Source organism: Micromys minutus, assembly GCF_963924665.1.
Source record: "Micromys minutus genome assembly, chromosome: 12".
Lineage (NCBI taxonomy): Eukaryota > Metazoa > Chordata > Mammalia > Rodentia > Muridae > Micromys > Micromys minutus.
The window spans coordinates 31,811,744-31,832,362 of NC_137981.1; the positions used below are offsets into that span (position 1 = coordinate 31,811,744).

Consider the following 20,619-nt stretch of genomic DNA (forward strand, 5'->3'; position numbering starts at 1 on the left):
CAAAGGGTCTCACTGTATTACTCAGACTAACCTCCAATTCCTAGATTTGAGAGATCCTCCTGCCTCAGCCTCCTGAGAACTGGGATACATTGCTTACGCCACCACACTCAGCTTAAAGTACACAAATCTCAAGTGAACATCTTTAGGACTCTTATGGACAGATTCATCCAGATCAAGCTATGGCTAATCTCCAGTTTTCTAGGTGAAAGACCTGACTTCTCAGTGACAGACACCTTCCAGATGACTGTCCTCAGACTTCACACTACTTGAGTTTGAGAACTGGGTGATTCCTGGCCATTGCCCAGTCCTAGAGATTAAAAGCCAAATATTTTGATTTTGGAAACTTCAGTAGGCAAGGAAGTAAGAGGGGTCCCAGGCCCCGTCTTTGTCTGTACCCACCCTTGGCCTGCCGCAAACTAGAGGGTGGAGAAAAGCCCGCACAGCACAGAGAGGTAGATACCTTGTTGCTTCTTTCTGCACATCACAGTGAACAGTGTTGCGAACGCTGATATGACAACCAGAGGCACAGTGATGGCCACAGCTCTGATGGGTCCAGCCCAGGGAGACTGCACTGGGAGGTTTCAAAGAGAAAGCTTTAGACTCAAGAAGCAGAACAGGTTCAGAATAGAAAGAAAACGAGCCCTCCCCATTTCCTTTATTAAAGCATAAGCTGACTAACAGGTTCCAGGGGCCCCCAACCACCTTACTCTAGCTCCGCTGTTGTGATTATAAAAGGATTCAACAGCTCCTCTGTAAAGTGTTGTAGAAAATAATCCAATAGCTCTGAAGATGCCAAGAACTCTATAAAGGAAAGCCCCCTCCCCGGCCCCTTACTCGTCTTTCTAAGGACAACTGCCTAGTCTTGGTGGTAACAATCTGGAAGGAAACATATTGGTGAACAATCATTTAAAAGAGGAGGTGGGGTGACTGGTGTCTTGTAAACCATGAATTACAGAGCACAGAAAATGGTAGAAGCCTGCTCTCAAGAGTGAGACATCAAATCCAAGCCCAGGAGCTTTACCTGGCTTCACCACGTACTGAGCAGCTTTCCTGGTGGTGTTGCTGTCGTCTACCAGCTACAAAACAGAGAGCGCTGTGTTACTATTTCAGACATCCTAGGTTTATACATTGTATCTACAAGGGAAGTAGAACATTGGTGACATCATTGGGTGTGGTAGCCAATAAGGAAGGATAATGGTTACAGTTTAACATTTAACTGTTTAAAAAAAAAAAAAAAAGATGGGGCTGGAAAGTTGGATCAGCAGGTCAAGAGTTGACTCTTCCATATGACCTGAGTTCCCAGCAACCACACGGTGGCTTCCAACCATGTGTAGTGAGATCCAAGGCCCTCTTCTGCTGCTTCTTCGGCTACGTGAACTCATGTACATAAAATAAACAAAATATTTTTTAAAAAAAGATGGGGCTAAGGTGATGGTTTTGTGGATTAAAGTACTTGTTGTCCAAGCTTGAAGTTAAAATCCTCAGGGTCTGCATAAGAGTAAAGACCACAGTGTGAGTGTCTAATCACACAGGAGACAATAGCCTTTCAAACTTATCCTCAGCTCTTTAGGGCTTTGAGACTAGCCTGGGCTACACTGGACTCAATGTTGAAACCAATAAACAAATGAGAGAATTCCATGCGAGCTGCTTTCTGGGAAACTAACAAGAGGGCAAGCTGTAGTCTTCCATACCTCAATGATATACTCCCCTGGAGAAACATTCTGAAGGAGGCAACTGGTGGTCTCTGTATTCTGGTCCTACGAAAAGCAAACAGCAACTCAAACGCTCATGTGGTAGAAGAGATGTTGGGTCTCTTCACGCTGAGACTGAAGGAAACCTCCCTTACTCAATTCCAGATGTGATGGGACCAGGAAACAGCAGTGTTCATCGGTCACACGTTACTTGAACTTCATTGAATAAAAGGCTCAGAATTCTTGCCATAAATTGTGCCTAGCTGGGCATGTCTCATCTTTATCATTTGAAACTAAAGAAATCAACTAGAATACCCTCTGCTTAGTAAAAAGATTGGAAAGGGGGTTGCAGAGATGGCTCAGCGGTTAACAGCACCTACTGCTCTTGCAAAGGACCTCCAGTCAGGATCCTAGAACCCACATGGCTGCTCACGACCACCCGCAATGCTAATTCCAGGGGATCTGACACCCTCTTCTGGACTCTCGAAGGCACTCCAGGCATGTGGCTCAGACGTGCACAGAGGCAAAACATTTACACATAAAATAAAAATATACCTGCATGCATAATCCTAAAGTAAATAAATAAAACTCGTTTAAAAATGATTTTTTGTCTGTCTGTCTGTCAATAAAGAGCAGGGCCTGTAATGGTGGCACACACCTTTGATCCTGTCACTCAGGAAGCAGAGGTAAAACTGAGTTCAAGAACAGCCTGACTACATCATGGGCCCTGTCCTACCTTGTGACTCCCAAGCCAACCAAGGCTACCTAGTGAGACCCTGTCTTGCAAGAAAAAGTATGGGACTTCCGTGTAGAACTTTGGCAGAGCATAATTACACAATAAAAATCAACACAAACCCATTTAAATCGAGGACAGACGAGGTGGGCCCGGTCTGCATTCATCTGTCATTATTTAACTCGAGCAGATGGTAAAGGGGAGGGGCCGCAGGAGAGTCAGGCTCCCCGAGATAGGAACTTACAGTCCCTAAACTTCCACAAACATTTCCATTGCTCTGGTCACACTCAGTTCATGATGTTTGTCATCAGGTTTCTATTGTTCCCTGGCCTTTTGATTATTAATAAATAAATACATACATACATACTAAAAAAAAATTAAAACTCCAGGGCCATTAATTTGCTAGTGTCTTGACTCAAGGCCTGTTTTTTTTTTCTCCTTCCTAGTTATGTGACCTCCAAGAAGCCAGGTGACCTCCCTGAGCCTTAGGTTCTCTGCCTATAAAGGAGCAAGCTGTTTGATGAGCAGTCAGGCTCCGAAGAGCAGAAAGTTCAGGAATTACCTGCCACTCACCACCTGCGGATGCTTAAAAAACAGAAGCCTAACTGCCATGTGTATTTTTAACCCTCTAGGGCTGTACCACCCCAAACAGCTAAGGTGGAGATAACTGGGGACAAGGGACAGTGAGGTGAGTCAGCCGGAGACAGACACCACAGTCTCACACTCACTCCCCCCACCCAGAGTCACTCTTCACAGTCGCTTACCTGCCTGCAAGTCCTCCGCCTGAAGGGGCCTTCATGCTTAAGCTTATAGTGAACGTGGAAGCTGCGGAAGCCGAAGTTCTGCGGTGCATGCTGGAAGGACACTTGCATGTCGGAACCGTGCTGGGTGATATTCAGGTTCCGAGGCTTCCAGACTGTGAGGAAGAAGGGCCCAGAGTAAGCACCCAAAGGCTACCCCAACACCATATGGGGTAACACTCTGACACTTGACAGACAGCGATACTTACAGGGCTTACAGGCCAAGTTGTCAGGTTGTAACAACAGGTCACAGGCTATCATGTTTTTAAAAAAAAGGAAAAGAGTATTTTGAGTTTTAGGACAGCTTGATTTCTTTTTCCTTTTATAAAAATTAAACAAAAGATATGCTAGGCCTGATGTGCTGGAGAAAACACAAATTACATCAATTCAATAGTAATTTTCATTATAATTATGTTGTTATCTTAACAAGCATTTAAAAGATACAACATACAAATATTAATGTAGTGTACTTCATACCGCCTAAGTGGAAACTATGTAGTGTTACTGAGGCTTTTAAAGCTTGTCCACTTTTGCACAGTTTCAACCCTCCGAAGGTAAAGGAAAAATTCCTTTTGTTTCCTTCAGCTGACTGAGTGTGCACCCCTGTGGGTATAGCTACAGTGTGGATGTATCTACAGCAAGGGAGCCCTCCAGTGGGCAGTAACCCTGACATTGTTTCAAGCTTCATTCTAATTTAAGCTCTTCTTGGGGGGTCCTAGGAATGGCACACAGTTACTAAGTAGTCTGTCATCATTGAAAATAGTATCTCAGACCCAGGGCCTTTGGAAAGATATTCCATCCCAGTAACACTCCAGAGAGGATGAACAAGTAGCCTGGCTACACTGCAAAGCCAGTCTTCCAGAAAGATACGTATAATGTCAAGAAAACCGAGGTAGTACCAAAGCCACCGTGCACTGACGAGGTCAGAAGAAGACACTGGCTCCCTTGACATTAGAGTTACCAAACCCAAACTATCTGGGAGAATAGCCCATTCTCATAAGCCAACTCTCTAGCCCTTAATCTTTATTTTTGAAAATACATTTTTGAGCTTGTATAAGTGGCTCAAGTCTACAAACCTGGCATTTGTAAGGCTGAGGCAGGAGACTTAACATGGATTTTAGTCTAACTTGGGCTGTCTATAGAGTTTCAGGGTAGCCTGGACTGCAAAGAGACCTTGTCCTTTTTGGTTTGTTGTTGTTGTTTGATGTGACTTTGCTTTTCATCCTACTTACTCTATACCAGTGCCTGGCATGTTTACAGTCACTCAACGTAAAAAATCACTCTGTTAGGAGGCATGCAAGAAAGACCATACTCACCCCGTGTTCTGAAGAAGAAGGGATGGTAATTGCTTTCGTTTTTAATGGAAGGGAAAGGGACAATCTTTACAAAGTAATCCGTTTCAAATTTCATATTCAGGAAAGGCTGAGATTCCATTCCCTAAAAGGGAACAAAAACACACGTAGTGTGGAGAACTGTCCACCCCCACCTACAAAGGACCTGCACTCCACGGTTTGACTGTCGCTCAAACACAATTCCAGGGCCAAGCAGGAGGTCAGATCTACCTGATGGACCTTCCAAATGCTACAGAAGGACAGTGCTGTCTGCTCTTAGACAAGAAAGCCAAGACACATTAGTACTGACCCTGGAAGGCCTGGGAGCTGGAGGGAACAAGGTGAGCCCACAGTACTCTCCAGAGCATAGGACCTGGGATAGTCGCTGCTTCAGTGTAACCAGAGAGGTGTGTTTACCAGAAACCCTGCTGAAGAGCTTTCTTGGGTAGTGACAGGTTCAGCCTCCGCCTCCCATTCTCACCCACCTTGACTGAGCAATGGACCCCAGAGGCCCCCCTTCTCCAATTTCAGACTTTCAATAGACCATTCAAACCCCAGAGACAATGGTGTCTTCAGGAACACATTCCCTGAGTGTGACTTACAGTTCTTTGGAAGCTGCTGTTGAGCTGCTTTGGGTCCTTTAGAATCAGTTGTTGGCACTGTCTCCCCTCCGACTTCAGCTCCTCCAGGATTACTCGGAATCCTTTTAGGAATTCAATGCCTAAGCAGAGCAGGTTTTTATGAGATTCAGACCAACTAACTTCTGAACACACTTTCCCTCTTTGAAGATCACATCTTTGATACACAACCAAAGCTAAAGGATATCTACTGAACAGCAGAATGCACAGCCTGCATTCACTCCTCTGGGACATGCGGCAGGATTGCTACCACTGTTCCTAGTACAGTCGCTATCCCTCTCAGCCATTTGACAAATACCTAGTACTTCTGTGACACTTGGGCTCAAGTCTCAACTGATCACAAAGGCTATAGTGGAATGTATCACTTCAGGTGCACAGAATTGATAGTTCCCAGTGAATGGCCCCAAACATTGTTTTTAATCTAAAACTTCACCTTCTTAATGTATTTCACTGAGCAGCTTAAAAACTTCTCAATACATCGTATGTCTGCACCCAAGAGGCCCCCTAGGCTTCAGATGAAATATTTTAGGGGAATGCCAGTCTTGCTATAGTCATCCCCAAAAAAAGAAAGCCATGGGCTGCCCAGTGTGTGCTCTGTGCATACAGACAACCCTCAGAGGCTACAAGATGCTCAAAATGTTACTGAAAGGTGCTGGCCCAGCCTCGGTACCCAAGCTTCCTCTCACTGCACATCTGACTAGACGCTTTCCCAAGGATTAAGCTCTGATGGCCACAGGAGCCAGCACTGGGGCTCTGTATCCAAGTGCAGCTGGAGATCCCCAAAGCTGGCCTCAATTGTCGTGGTATCGATTTCACATTCTTTCGGAACGCCAGACAAGGAGACATATTCAACCCTTCCCCTCCCAGGGCAAATGTAATTACACAGGATGCAATTAACCAGGTGGGAAAATTACTGATGGCAAAGGTCACGGAAATCTTTTCTCTTTTGAATAGGTCCTCCAATTCCGTCGTTATTTGATGAAGGACACATAGTTCATGGTGGCTAGGGTGAAGAAGGCACAATTAAGAGCCTCATACTGTCGAAGCTGCGAATTCTACAGGGCCTGACGGTCTTCAGTCACAAAGCTTCCTATGTAGTGACAGCCAGGGATCCACAACCGGAGACTCAGAAAGGATGACACAATACAACATCTCTACTGGACCAACTATTTAGGTCTAACAGGAAGTTGCCTTTCGAAACCCAGAAGAAAAAGACTTTTGAACATCTACTTAGATGCTACTTGATTGGAATAATGTTTCTGTAAAGATTGCTTAACTAAAGGTAAGTGACTCAGGATTAAAGCCAAGTCTCTCATAATTACTTAAAAACTGATCAGCTTGGGTATGCATAGACAGATAGACCTGGGCCCTATTTTCTTTTGGAAAAATAAAAAAACAAAACTCTTCTACCAAAGGTCCAGGGGTCATTTTGGTTTTGGGTTTCGTCTTTTTTATTTATTTTTCTTACTTACTTATGCACACCAGAAGAGGGACTCATACCCCATTACAGATGGCTGTGAATCATGTGGGGGCTACAAATTGAACTCAAGGGTATTTAGAAGAGCAGCCAGTGTTCCTAACCATTGAGCCATTTCTCTAGCCCATTTTTGTCTTTTCAAGGCAGAATTTCTCTGTTCTGGAACTTGCTCTGTAGACCAGGCTGGCCTCAAACTCAGAGATAGGCCTGCCTCTGCTTCCTGAGTGCTGAGATTAAAGGCACGTACCACCTCAGCAGGGCTGGGCCTTGTTTTTCAATGGGCACACTGAGATCATAATACTAAATATAGAGCTGAGACAGCATACTTAATCCCTATGACACATCTATCCTGAAATTGTGGAGAAATTCATTAATTCCTCCTGAGGCTGGAGAGATAGATCAGCAGTTACGAGCACTGACTGCTCTTCCAAAGGTCCTGAGTTCAAATCCCAGAAACCACATGGTGGCTCAACCATCTGTAATGAGATCTGATGCCCTCTTCTGGTGCATCTGAAGACAGCGACAGTGTAGTCATATATCGACTATCATCCCATTTATATATGAGGAAAGGGTTAGAGAAACCTACATCCCTCAACCCCTTTTCATGGTAAACAACACCTGGAAGCATTGAGCTTTCAGCCACTTGTCATTAACCCAAGTGCTTCCCCGACTTTCAAGGCATCCACTTGATAAACAGATCCTGAGTTCGCATCCATCCAACTGCACCGACACTCACCATAAATAATCACATTCTTCTTCCCACCACCAGCTTATACCTCCTCCTCTCTTCTAAAGGGGGAGCCTGCCATGTGTCAGACCAAGGCCTAGCCATTTAAATGGAATAACCTTTTCTTTTATCCAGAGAATAATCTTAATCCGAATATGTTAGGATAAAATTATCTTTAGAAACGAATAGGGTTTAGACCCAGCAGTATTTATGTGGACGGGTAAATCAGCCCATCGTCTCTCTCCCTCACACTTTCCCTGTAGCTCTGGGATGTTTCTGTTCAGATGAAGAAATCTAGGCTTTCTTTTACTTCTCCTTGGCTATATGTTGGAAGAAATGTCCAAGCCCGGCACAAAGTCAGAAGGACGGTGGAGGCTTGGAACCTAGGTTCTCATTACAGCAGCAGTTCCTCTGGCCACCCACCACAGGCAACTTCTACCTCCACTTGGCACCCAGAGAAGTGAGGGCTCTGCAGTTTTAATACCTCGTGTTAAACCTTGGCTGGTCCCAACCAAGCATGGCCGTGCAGCCTCTGGGTAGTGTGGTAGTACATACACAGGATCCCAACCTTTGGGTGGCACAGACAAGGAGGACAGTGAGCTGAAGCCAACACTGTCTTCAGAGCAAACACAAGAGGGGGCTGGTAAATGTGCTGGTACACACCTCTACTCCCAGCACTTTTGAGGTGGGCACATGTGGAGTCAGGAGAATCAGGCTACGTAGTAGTTTTGAGGTCATCCAGGGATACATGAGATCTCGTTTCAAAAAATAAAACTCAAGTAAGCAAAAAGAAATTACCAACCAAGTTCACTTGGATGGAGTTGAAGGATCTTAGGCCATCCTGGCTTAGCTAACCCATCTCTCATCCATTCATTCGAGACAGACTCTGTGGCAGCACAGGCAGATAATCCCAGCACTCAGGAAACAGAGGCACACAGACATGAGTTCAAAGCCAGCCTGCTGTACAGAGTATCAGGAGAGTCAGGTTACACGGAGAAACCCTGTCTCAACACCCCCTTCAAAAAAAAAAAAAAAGAGGTAGATTTGGCCACACAACTTGGCTAAAGAAGGGGGCTTGCTTGCTTTCTATTTCTTTATTTCACTCTGAATTGTGTTGGCCTACCTACAAGGTCTAAAAAAATTCAACTTGGTCTCCAACTTTAAACTCCATGATTTCATGCTTTCTTATGAAAACAAGAATTTTCCTTTAAAAAAAAATCATCAAATATGCCATAAATGGGTCCACATGTCATTGTGACCCCAGAGACCACTAATGCCAGAGGCCAAAGCGTCCCTGGACAGACCACAGGCGCCTCCAGAATTTTCAGCTTCCCTCTTCAATGTAGTAAGAACCTATCTGCCTAAAACTACAAAAGCATCACCAGTAATGTTATCTTCTCAAACTCACCATTCTCTCAAACCAGGAAGTAAAACACAGGCCCTTGGACACTGCTTAAGCTGTGTGTGTGTCCCTAGCTCGGGACACAAGCACAGAGTGTCCACAGCACCCTCAGCTTCACTGTCAGCGCTGTCACAACACACACGGCCACTCACTTACCTGGAGGAGCCATCCACTCTCACAGAGGACCTGAGAGCTACCACTTACCAAGGACCCCCGGGGACCAAAGAATGGTGGCTGCGACTTGGTCATGGCAAGCATACTGGCTGATGGTGATGTTCTGGGCATCAGCGATCACATGCTTTCCGGCGGGACTCAAGTAGGTGGTACAGTCTAGAGTTGGGGGGAAAAAAAAACGAGGAGTTGGGTTTTTAACCTTTATTTTGAATTTCATCTTCCTAGACTACGCAGAGTATGTCTAGGTAACAACTCCACTCCTGTTATACATTCCTCCAAGAGCTCTCACATCAGGCCCTAAGCTGATTATGGCTTGAGAAACATAATATGCTACAGAAGGTTGTTAGACCTTCAGCACCACCAGCCCCTCCTGAACTAAATTCCTGGCCGTTGCTAGGATGGCTGGCTGCAAAGCAGACTTTTGTGACGGTCGGTCGTCAGCTTTGTTGGTTTTTTTGTTTCTCCTTACTCCTATGCGGTTTTACTGAAATCAGTAAGGACTTACATCCGGTCTGCCAGCTTCCAGCTCAGAGGAACAATGTGAAAGACAACCCTGTTAAAATACTTTGGAGTGTGTTTGTTTTTAGAAGACACAGAGGGGGCAAGGTCACTAGGGAAAAGGAACCAACGTGCGGGTGTGAATCCACAGGGGAGTAATTTCACGGGCAAACTGTTAAATGACTCACTGCCTACAACACAAGGCACTATGTTTGAACTCTGAGAGATGAGGACACCAGGTAACTTTCTCAAAGTCCAGTTCCTCAGGGATAACCACATCCCCACTGAATCTCCAAAGCCCCAATTTAATGGCAAAAGACAAAACGAAACAAAACGAAACAAAACAATAAAACCAAACCTTTCTTTGATTTACTTTTTTGTCCAAAGGTGCCACTGGAGCCACTACTTTACATGTACACAGCCCTGTCACCTGGAGCTGCTGAATTCAAAGGCTGCCAGAAGCTCTGAGCCAGAATCAGCTGGAACCTGAGAGAATTACCACACTAGGGTAGATGCCCTTGCTAAGAGAACCATTCCACGGCTTCTCCAGCCTTGAATCCCAGCACTCAGGAGGTAGAGGCAGGCAGATCCCTGTGAGTTGGAGGCCAGGCTGGTCTACACAGTAAGTTCCAGGTCAGCCAGGGGTAGGTACATAGTGCAAAACCCTCTCTTGAAAAACAAAAGTCAACACACCAACTAAATTCTACCTGTACCAAATAAACCATGAACCTTGGAGTGGGGTGGTGGCTTAGTGGTTAAAGAGCTAACATTCCTAGTCTTTGGACTGGAGGTTCAGATCCACAGAGCCTATATTACAGCTTCGTTGGCACCGTTGCTGTTGCCCTGCAGTTCCAGCCTTGGGAGGTATAGGCAGAGGATTCCCCAGACCCAGTAGGCTCCTGAGACTTGACTAGAGCAGCAAGATCTAGTCTTCCATTAAGAGATCTTGTGTAATGCTCACCTCTTAAGCACCACCTGCCTAAGGAACAGCTAACTTCCTAGAATGCTGGGAGCAATCGTTGTTTCATCGTGGGAAAGTACAGTGGCCTACTGCTTTGTCTTTACAAACCCCTGAAACAAGGGGCCGTTTTCAGCTAGGAAATTTCATGGAATGGTCCTAACCAAAGTCTACCTCTTGGTCAGTATTAAGCTTGCTTTTAACTTTGGCCTAAAGTGGTGGAATTGGTTTTTCTCTGGTGAATCTCACTTGTTTCAATGAACAAGGTGGAAGGGCGATCTAGGATCATTCTGATATCAACGTCCAGACTCCATGTGCACACACATGCACATTCATTTCTACACATGTGTGCCTATGCATATGCAAGTGTGTATATAGGTATATACACATGAAAATGCAAAAAGAAAAAAACACTCTTAAGATGTGTACTGAGTACAGAGGGACCCATAGAAGAGTGTGGGGGGGTGCATTAACAACCCATCCAACATCCATTGTACACATCAGAAAACTATGGCCCAAAGATATCAGCTAGGTGGCTGAGAACCCATCACTGACTTGTCTTGACAAGTAGCCTCAGGGGAACTGGAGGGGGTTGGGGGAGGGGAGGGAGATACCTCAGACTCTAGCTGCTCTTACTATTGGCTTAAGCTCTGAGTTCAAGGTATTCAGCCTGCAAAAATCTCGTACTTCGACCAGCTTAGTTTTTCCCAGTAGAGAAAAAGACAAGATCTTATCACACCTGTAAAGTTCCAGTATCTTTATCTATTGAGGTCTGTCATATAAAAGAAGCCTGCTTACAAAGATCTGAAAAGGCAATGAACAGGAGCCGGCTACCAGGTTTTACTCTTTCCCATTCCTAAAGCCAATACTGACAACAGGGGCTTTTATAAAGACAAGAACGTAAGCAGAGTGTCAAGAGTTAAGAAAATGTACTAAAACTTACTTAGGCACAACCCCCTCAGAACCTAAGAAAGAAATGTGGAGAGCAGAGAGGGTACAGAGGCTGGGAGATGTGTGAAATTCCGCTATGACTATACCGCGTAACATTTTCTTTAGTCACATCAAATGACGAAGGATAAAAAATAAGACCTTTATATTCTCGTAGTTAGAGTGCAAACTTGGTAACTGGTTTTTAAACTTTTTTTCTTTCTATAGCCCATCCCAAACAAATTCTTATATTAGAGCAAATGATAATGAAACTATGACTACTGCTTTACATAATGTTACATACATACATACATACATACATACATACATACATACATAATGTATCATGCTTAATGGATACATGTCTTATGACATAAGATGATCATCGAACAGACTCTGTCACCCCCCCAAGCCCCCCCCTCCACACTCTCCCAGATGGTCCACTCCACCTGCCCGGCTGCCCCTGCCCCGGGAAGATACAACCGCCCCGGCATGTTTCTTTCCACTACTGTCCAGCACAAACATTATTCCAAAGCCCGGTTGCTTTTCACTTTAGGTTTATATATCAGTTTCTCAATCCACAAACCCTCTACACAATAAGATTAAATACAACAGACAAAGATACAAACTGCCCTTCTATATGAGATATAAGACCTATAAAATCCCTTAAAATATTTATATCTACCTAGCGCCAATTAAGTTCACCTGGGTCCAGATCAGTTCCATCTTCATTTCTCCCCCTCCTCTCTTCTCTCCCTCTTGCAGTTTGCTGGCCATTTCCCCACCTACCTCTCAATTGCTCATACACTCTAACACCAGCAACACCTACTTGCACAGACTCACATTCCTATAGAAGTACCCAGCCATTGTTGGTACTCACAAATGTTTTGCAGATCTTTTTTTTTTTTTTCTTTTTCAACACAGGGTCTCACTATGTGGCTCTGGCTGTCCTGAAACTCTATAGACCAGCCTGGCCTTGAACTCAGAGGTCCACCTGCCTCTGGAGCACTGGGATTAGAGCTTTGTACCAGCATGCCTGGCTTGGCTCTTAACTGTTTTAAGCAGAACTAGTAATCAGTTGACTGATCAATTAATAAGTTCTTTACAGAAGAGATAAGTGTCTTTTTTACTGTAAAACACTGAAACCAGTATTTAAAACATGACCTATATCAATTATTAGCTGATCTAAACTTATGAATTATAGTTACAAAAACAAAACAAAACTTTCTGCCTAAATGGCATTTTGCCAAAAAAACATTTTTTTAACTGAACTTCAAATATTTCAGAAACCAGTGTGAACCAGGAATTAAATTTTAATTAAATGATGAAGAATTAAGAAGAAGGTAACGACTAAGAGACAAGCAGCATGTGGGCAAAAATGTAACCCAACAAACCAGGACACTGTAGCACAGGCTTATAAAACCAGAACTCAGGAAACTGCAGCAAAATGATCAAGAGTTCAAGGCCAGCCTGGGCTACAGGCGACTGTCTCAAAATCCTGCTTGCACACACACACTCACACTCACACTCACACACATACTCACACACAAGCAAAAAAGCAACCATAAGACATTTTTGAGTTCTACAGACATAGCTTTTGTTCCTCCACAAAAATCCCTATTAAATTACAGACACAAATGTTTGTTTGCAGATGAGCTCTTGACTCTAACACAAGATCCTCCAGGACTGAGAGCATAGATTAGTAATCACTAACTCAGCGAGCAATCCTCCACACATGGCTTTAGAGAGTCAAGTATTGCCCGCCGGCTTGCATGCCTTTCATTACCATCGTGGCGTTTACCTAAAACATGTACACGCCACGGACATGAAGTGCCTGCTTGTCCCCAGTAAGTCTTTCTGGGTAACTTAAAATGCTCTAGCTAGCATGTGAATTTGAAACACATATTCCTATCTTAAAATTGTTAGACTGAGGCTGGAGAGCCGGCTCAGCGGTTAAGAGCACTGGCTGTTCTTCCAGAGGTCCTGAGTTCAATTCCCAGCAACCACATGGTGGCTCACAACCATCTGTAATGAGATCTGATGCCCTCTTCTGGTGTGTCTGAAGAGAGCTACTGTTGGGATTCTGTAAACCCCACCCCCTCAGTTACCTGGCAATAGCCAGGTATGCTCTGCCCCAGTAACCTGACACTATAAAAGGGGCTGCTTGACCCCTCTTCTCTCTCTCTCTCTCTTTCTCCCTTCCTTTCTCCCCCATTGTCCCCCCTCTTCCCCTTCCCTTTTCTCTCTCCATGCTCATGGCCAGCCTCTACTCCTTTACTCCTCTCTTCTCTCTCTCTGCCTCTACTACCTCTTAACTCCCCCATGACCTGAATAAATTCTGTTCTGTACTATACCTTCAAGTGTCTGGTCCCTCAGGGGGAAGGGATTCCCAACAAGGATCCCCCAGAGGCATCCCCCTTGCCTCCAGGCCTCGTGGCACCTCCATGGGCCACATCCTCCCCACTCTCTTCATCCTTTTCCTAACATTGGTACCGAAACCCAGGATGTCATCTTTAAAAAACTGCTACGGTGTACTCATAAAATAATTCTTTAAAAAAAAAAAGGTTGTCAGACTGCATTCATGACCTCAACAATCCAAGCTTGGTCAGAGGATAGCCAGTTACCCCATTGACCTTTTCTATGAGATGAATGAGCAATCAAGAGCCAACAAAAGGGAGTGTCCCTCTTGTCCTGTTTACATTTAAATTAGTGTTTATATGGTGAAAATACTTAGAGCTCAATCTAACTTCCTCTGGAGGAAGGACAAAAGCTGTTCAGAACAGACTGTAAATGTTTAATCAGAGGGAAAGTCACCTTAGAAAACAATCCAGTCAGGGAAGTTCAGGGGAAAAAAATGCTGCTGCATGCTTTCCCACACAGTGGACAGTGCTGACTGAGCCACAGCAGGCAGGCCTGACACGGGGAGATGAAATAGGTACCGCCCCGTTTCAGCAATGGCTACCTAGAGAGAGACCCCTGGGCCACCCTGAAACACAGATCAACTTGGCCCACTCTGCTTGAGAGAGAGAGAGAGAGAGAGAGAGAGAGAGAGAGAGAGAAATCTTAAATACAGGCCAATATTGAAAAGTATTTTATGGAGTGAGGGTGTTATTCCTAGAACTTCTGAATATCCTTAAAAACCACATCTAGCCACCCCCACTGGGAATCCCACAAGACCACAATGAGCTGGAGTTCGGAATCTGTGCCCACGTCAGATCAGTGGACTGCCCAGTTTGCCAGTCTCCAACCTACCATCAAGCCTACCCTTATCCCCTAGTGTGACCCACTAACATCTGTATTTGCTCTTGAAGACAAGTGTCTGAGTTGAAGACACTTGACCTCTTCAAGCTCCCAGTTTGGTGGTTTAATGGAGACTACAATCCTTTAACTGCTGACAAACCTGAGCCGGTTCAGAAAAGTCCCCAACCCGGAGATCTGCAGTGTCCTCGACAGAGTACAAGCGTGCGAGCTTTGGATTTTGGAAAGGGCCCCTGTCTCTGTAGTCAGGCTGGTTACTTACTGTCATATCTGAAGGTGATGTTGTACAGCCCGCTGTTTCTGCTGGCCGGCCCCACTCCCTGTGGGAGAACAAGAGAACATGATACAGAGTGAAGCTTACTCACTTTCCCAGCATAGCTTCCCCACAGAATCTAAACACACGAAGCACTGTAGAGGCCCAGGGTCAGGTCAGTACTACAGGTCAGCTTCTACTCCTTACGCTGCTCCATGACCCACCCACCCACCCACTCCAAACACCCTCCGGTCCAAGGGAATCGGCCCCACTAGGGATCTTGTGCTCTCTTTGTCCTAGGACAACAGGAACAGACTGGTCTGTTTAGGGGTTAAATAATTCATTAGAAGTACAATTAGGATAGAGACCAAGACTGCCAGATGGAGTCCTTCCAGTTGGATCCTCTGATTGGCTATTAAACTCGCCCACCAGACAGCCTCATCCGAAAGCTCTAGCAAGGCAAGACAGATAGGCAATTCCCCAAGTCTACGGAAACCAGTTCTCATTCCAAGAGGACTGAATGTGGGAATAAGCCATTACTTTTAATGAAAAAATTCTTCATTGCCTCGCCTCCATACCTACATTGGAAATACTCAGGGTGGGTCATAAAAGAAAAAAGACTTTCAAAGCTCCAACTCCTAACTCCCGGTGATGTGGTCATTAGCCATCTGTAGCCTTAATGGTAGGGTAACAACACCAGACTTCCCACTCTAATTGCAGCAGCCACAGAGGGAGCACCAGATCCTCACAACGACCCCACCTCTTCCTAACCCCAAAGCTGATCCTCAGGAGAAAGGGCTGCTGTGGGTTGGCCAAGCCAGGTCTACCGACTCTGTTTAAATCTCTCTCCAATAACCTGCAAAAGTGCCATTCGGTATTAATTGGGGAATTCTCCAAAATATGTTAATTCTTAAAGTGCTAAATGATGGGAAACTATTTTAACCACACAGCTAAAGCTTCCACTTAACAAGGAAGATGTTGGGGAAAACCATATGCTGGCAGCCTGGTGTTTAATGAGCAATTGTTACACTGAGACACAACGTGGAGAACACTTCTGGTGGCCACATCGCCATCACTTCCATATGCTGCAGTCATGTTCAAGCTGCTTATCCTGAAGCCAGGCACGCCCACTGAAACCGTATCCCCGGGTTCAGATTGGAAAGTCACAGCTGTGCAGAAAGAGGCAGAGACACACAGACACACCAAGGGAAGACAAAGAAAGCAAGACCACCAAACTCAAATCAGCCAGATGCCCTCACAGCCCCCAGGGCTCCCTTCTTGCTCGAGCTTCCTTTCTCCACCCTTTCTTCTTTGCATACTGTGAGACTCCAGACCTCATCTCAGGATAGGAAACTGTGGACTGTGAAATACTAAGAGCATCCATCCCTCCTTTGCCATCAATCTGTACAAACAGAAGCTGCCTGACTTCCAGGAGGCAGAGACCCAAGTAACAACTAAGAAGAGGACAACCCAATTCCCACAGCCCTCTAGGAATGCTCAAAACTGCCAAGCACACCATTCTTCTCCCTCACGGAGCCCCAGGATATAAACAGACTCACGTTCCACAATGAACCAGACATTATTTTAGCTATGGCAGTATGCAATGAGCCCACATGAAGCTGCCTGGTGTTTGCACATCCTTTCATGGAAGACTAATAGGATACAGATAAATTGCAAATCCCTTGTCCACTGACCAATCCCCATTTAGAGAACAAAGCACATGTGGCTAATATAAAGAGCCAGCAGCCGAGAAACACAGGCTTCCTCCCCAAGGCAGAGCCTGAGTAAGGATGAATGATGAATAGGGACACCATATATAAGATGTACCCAGAGCCTGAGAGAAGAACCAGTGTAGAGGCCAAGGTCAGTATTCACAGCTGACAATAGAAAGGACACCACCACTCCCCTCTACTGACAACAGCTAGAGTGGCAAGTATCTGAATGGTTTTGTTTGCTTGCTTGCCTGTTTGTTTTAAAAGAATATGCACAGCAATTTCCTTCTCAGAGAGAGGGGGTTGAAGAAGACCATGCAGCCACGTAGAAGGATTTTCAACAAGGATATTCAAGAGCAGGTGTCAGGGGCTCTAGTGACCAAGTGCATGACTTTTGGAGTTTGGTTGGCTCTCCCCTTTATCTTTTGTTTGTTCCCCCTACATTTCAACTGAGGCATGTTTGTAACATCATTTAGCAGACATCTCCGAAGGTTAATGAGCTGTGTGCTCTGCACACAAGAACCTAAATTAATCCAAGCAAGGGTTCTGAAATGTGGGGAGCTGGCTTCAAGGACATTAAGACCTGTGTGTGGCACCTACCCATTACCCCCTGATGTTTCTTTCCAACATGTCCTGAGCCCTCAGGGCTGGGCGTCCAGATATAAATCAGATCCAGACCTGAACTTCAAGTGGCTCTAGGCACAAAGGTGAGGCACAAACTCGGACCTCATCTGTCTTCCTTTGTTCCCACAGTATCAGTCCTTCACTGGCTCCTTCTATACCTTATTCTTCATGTACCTTTAACTGCCTAACTCCCCAACAAATCCTCATCCCAGCCAAAAACCCCATAAATCACTTCAACTCTACTCAGGCATGCCTGTATCCCTCAGAATTCCCTTTTCTTCACGTCCCCATGAATCCCTTCCCATCACCCAGATCGTACCCCATGCCCACCCCCCAGGCTGCCTGACTTATCTAGCCTGGTCCTTAACTAACACATCATGGACCTGACACAGTCTGCCTATCTATTCACTGGTCATTCTTAGTCATTGTAGTCAATACGATTCCACGAGCGTGGCACTTCTGTGAGCATAAATGTGGTGAAGATTTTAATTCCACAGGCAACTGGAGCCCCCAAGACCTGGAACTAACCATGTCTAGCAATGAAGCTCAAAACCGGGGCACCTCCCTGGTTACCAGCTCTCCCCTGACTTTAAAGACCTTTTACTGGTATTAAGCCCTTTAAAGCTCTTGCAAGTTTCTCAGCATGTGAGCAGGGCTGCTGCCCTTACATCCCAACTGTTTAAGCTATTCCACAGGAGCCACCTTAGAAACACTGCACCCAGGCTAGCTGGAAGAACACTGTTGTTTCCTTTCTATTAAGACAGACAGAAATGAAAACCTCTTAAACATGCCCACATCCAAGCCCTAGAACCCGGGACTGATGTTACATCCAGTGGGAGGGACTGTGTAAACCAATTAAGGTCAGTGATGCAGAATTGGGAACATTGTTCTGGGTCATCATGGTGGGCCAATGTGAAGATTCTTAGAAGACCCTGAAGGGTTGGTGTCGGAGAACCTCAGAGGGGAGGTGAAGAGGGAGACTGGCTAACTGGAGAATGATTCACATACTTGAAGACAGAAGAGGAAGGAGCTTCTGAGCCAGAGCCTGGGCAGCCTCTAGAGGCTGGGCCAAGTGAGGAGGGACGGATTCTTCCCTGCAGCCTCAAGGAGCCAACACTGACTTCAGTAGCTTGAGATTCAGAATTCTGACCTCCAGGAAGACAGGAATTTTATGTTATCTTATGCCATTAAGTTCAAGGTGGTTTTCAGAGCAACGAACGAAAGGGGGAAGGAAGGAAGGAAGGAAGGAAAGAAGGAAGGAAGGAAGGAAGGAAGGAAGGAAGGAAGGAAGGAAGGAAGGGCAGACAGACAAGACTGCTCTTGGGTATGGTGGAGGTGAATGTTTATTGCAGATACAAAGGAAAGCACAGGCCATGTGAGGAGGAGAGCCAGGAGAGTGAGGGGCAGACAAAAGCCCAGGTAACCAAAATGAGAAGGACAGTGTGGCTGGGAGCTCAGGATAGGGTGCAGAGTATATCAGCCACACCCTGTAACAGGTAGGTACTTAGGGATTCTGGGAGGAGCTGGTGACCAGGTCCACTTGGACATGTTCAATGGGCACCTTAGTTAGCCACTTGTCCTGGGCTTGAGACCCAACAGGTGCATGTTCCAAGGCAGGCTGGTCTCCCCGTACCCAGCTAATCATTGTCACACCTGTCACCTGGCCTCAGTCAGACTGGAAACACTGATCCCTCAGAGCTGGGCCTTGGAATGCTGCCCAGAGGTGGCAGGATTTCTGCAGGTTTGCCTGGAAGTCATCTGGAGTGAAGGGGGTGGGGCTTAAGCTAATCAGCCCTCCCTGCTGTGTGACCTCAGGCAGGTTTTTTAACTTCTCTGAGCTACAAGCACAAGAACAAAGCCTTTTGAAAGAAAGGACTAGTGTAGGGCTGATAGTGAGGTGACATACACCAAGTGGCATCGAACCTGCAACTGTCTCTGCAAAGCTTTTTGACACTGAGCCGCAGCCAGGTGATGTATGAGGAACACATGAAAGCTGAGACTTCTCCGAGCTAGATAGGTGTGTGTAAAAAAAGAAAAGGGGTGGGGGTGGGGGAGGGGTTTAAAAAAATAAACACACACACACCTCGGTTCTTTTGTATGAAATGAACTTAAAGTTTCGCTTCTGGTCTGCACTGTGTATTCTGTTCACTGAATGTTGTCACCAGCTTTCTCAAAGCTTCTTAGCTGCTTTGAATGGGAGCATCCTTGACTTTCTGATGCTTTGTTTGGTTTGTATTGAATTGGCTGGCCTGTAACTGGCTACGGAAAACCAGGTTGGCAAAGAGATCCACCTGTCCTCTGCTGAGATCAAGGGTCAAGGGTTACCATGTCTAGCCCAGACAGACCTCAAACTCCATTTAGTGCAAAAATGACTTTGAACTAATCCTCTCACCTCTTGCTCCTGAGTGCTGGAATTCTAGGCCGCTGTCACCACACCCAGTTTACCGGCACTCGGGGTCAAACACAGGAGGGCTTCCGTGCACTTTTGGCAACACTACCAACTGCGCTAAACTGCAAGCACACAGAATGCAGTCATGTTTTGGCCTCACCACTGGCCTGCTTTCTTTTGTCATACTTACAGCACATCTTGCCTTAAATCTATCCTAAATGGCCCTTAAACCATCAGAGGCGGACCCAAAATGCTGCCCTGGCACACCATTGTCTTCGGTTAGCTTTAAATCCTGTGACATTCTCTGGAGACTGGCCATAGCAGCATGATGTTTGGGAAGAATCCTACCCAACAGCCACCATTTTGTGTCTTGACTTTTCTCCCAAGTGAAGCATCAGGCTCTTGGCCGCTTCCAGGCGTCCCACCCCCACGATAGTGCACCAACCAAAGGAAATTTCACAGCAGAGCTTCAGGCACAGGGCCTGCTTCCTAGCTCCCTCTTGGAACAAATTAAAAGCTACCGTTAGTGCAGTGAGTGGGAGTGGTTAATTAACTAAGAATGTAACACCCTGAGGCCACGGGCTTAGGCTACGGCATTTATAGGTTTTTGAATAACAGGCAACAAACAAGTACCTTTAATTCTCTGCTCATTAAATATCAAAATGGTGTAGTAGCTAAAAGCCCAGGACTGTTTCCTAGAGAAGAGTTTACAAAGCAGTTGACCAGCTCTATGAGTAGCTCGTTTAAAAAAAAAAAAAAAAAAAAAAAAAAGCACCACAGAACACCAAAGTGAAGTTTGCATATGTATTTTTTGGCTTAGTCATACATTTATTTATTTAGGCAAAAACCGTATCTATCCAAGGCTGACTGTGTGCCAAGCCTAGGAATGAGATAGGGTTTTGGGGTTTTTTTTTTCCTCCTGGAGGAGTGTAAGGGGGAAGGTGGGGATGGCACATATGCAGGAGAGCTGACCTTGGTCTCTCTTTTCCACTCAAACCTGTGTGCATCTTTGGGGATGAAGTCCCAC

The 20,619-nt window shown here is 45.6% G+C and overlaps 1 protein-coding gene across 2 annotated transcripts in view; it reads right to left on the reverse strand.

The window, feature by feature from the left end:
• IL17RD (interleukin 17 receptor D) overlaps positions 1–20,619 on the reverse strand; it is a gene marked incomplete at its 5' end in the record, with an annotated part of 55,644 nt that overhangs the window by 5,974 nt on the left and 29,051 nt on the right. For both annotated transcript variants that reach the window (XM_080926220.1, XM_080926219.1), the window contains 9 exons: positions 461–571; positions 1,022–1,076; positions 1,692–1,757; positions 3,189–3,340; positions 3,434–3,478; positions 4,541–4,661; positions 5,158–5,276; positions 9,004–9,129; positions 14,877–14,934. In XM_080926220.1, coding sequence (XP_080782346.1) covers positions 461–571; positions 1,022–1,076; positions 1,692–1,757; positions 3,189–3,340; positions 3,434–3,478; positions 4,541–4,661; positions 5,158–5,276; positions 9,004–9,129; positions 14,877–14,934 — 853 coding nt within the window. The remainder of the gene's footprint in view (positions 1–460; positions 572–1,021; positions 1,077–1,691; positions 1,758–3,188; positions 3,341–3,433; positions 3,479–4,540; positions 4,662–5,157; positions 5,277–9,003; positions 9,130–14,876; positions 14,935–20,619) is intronic.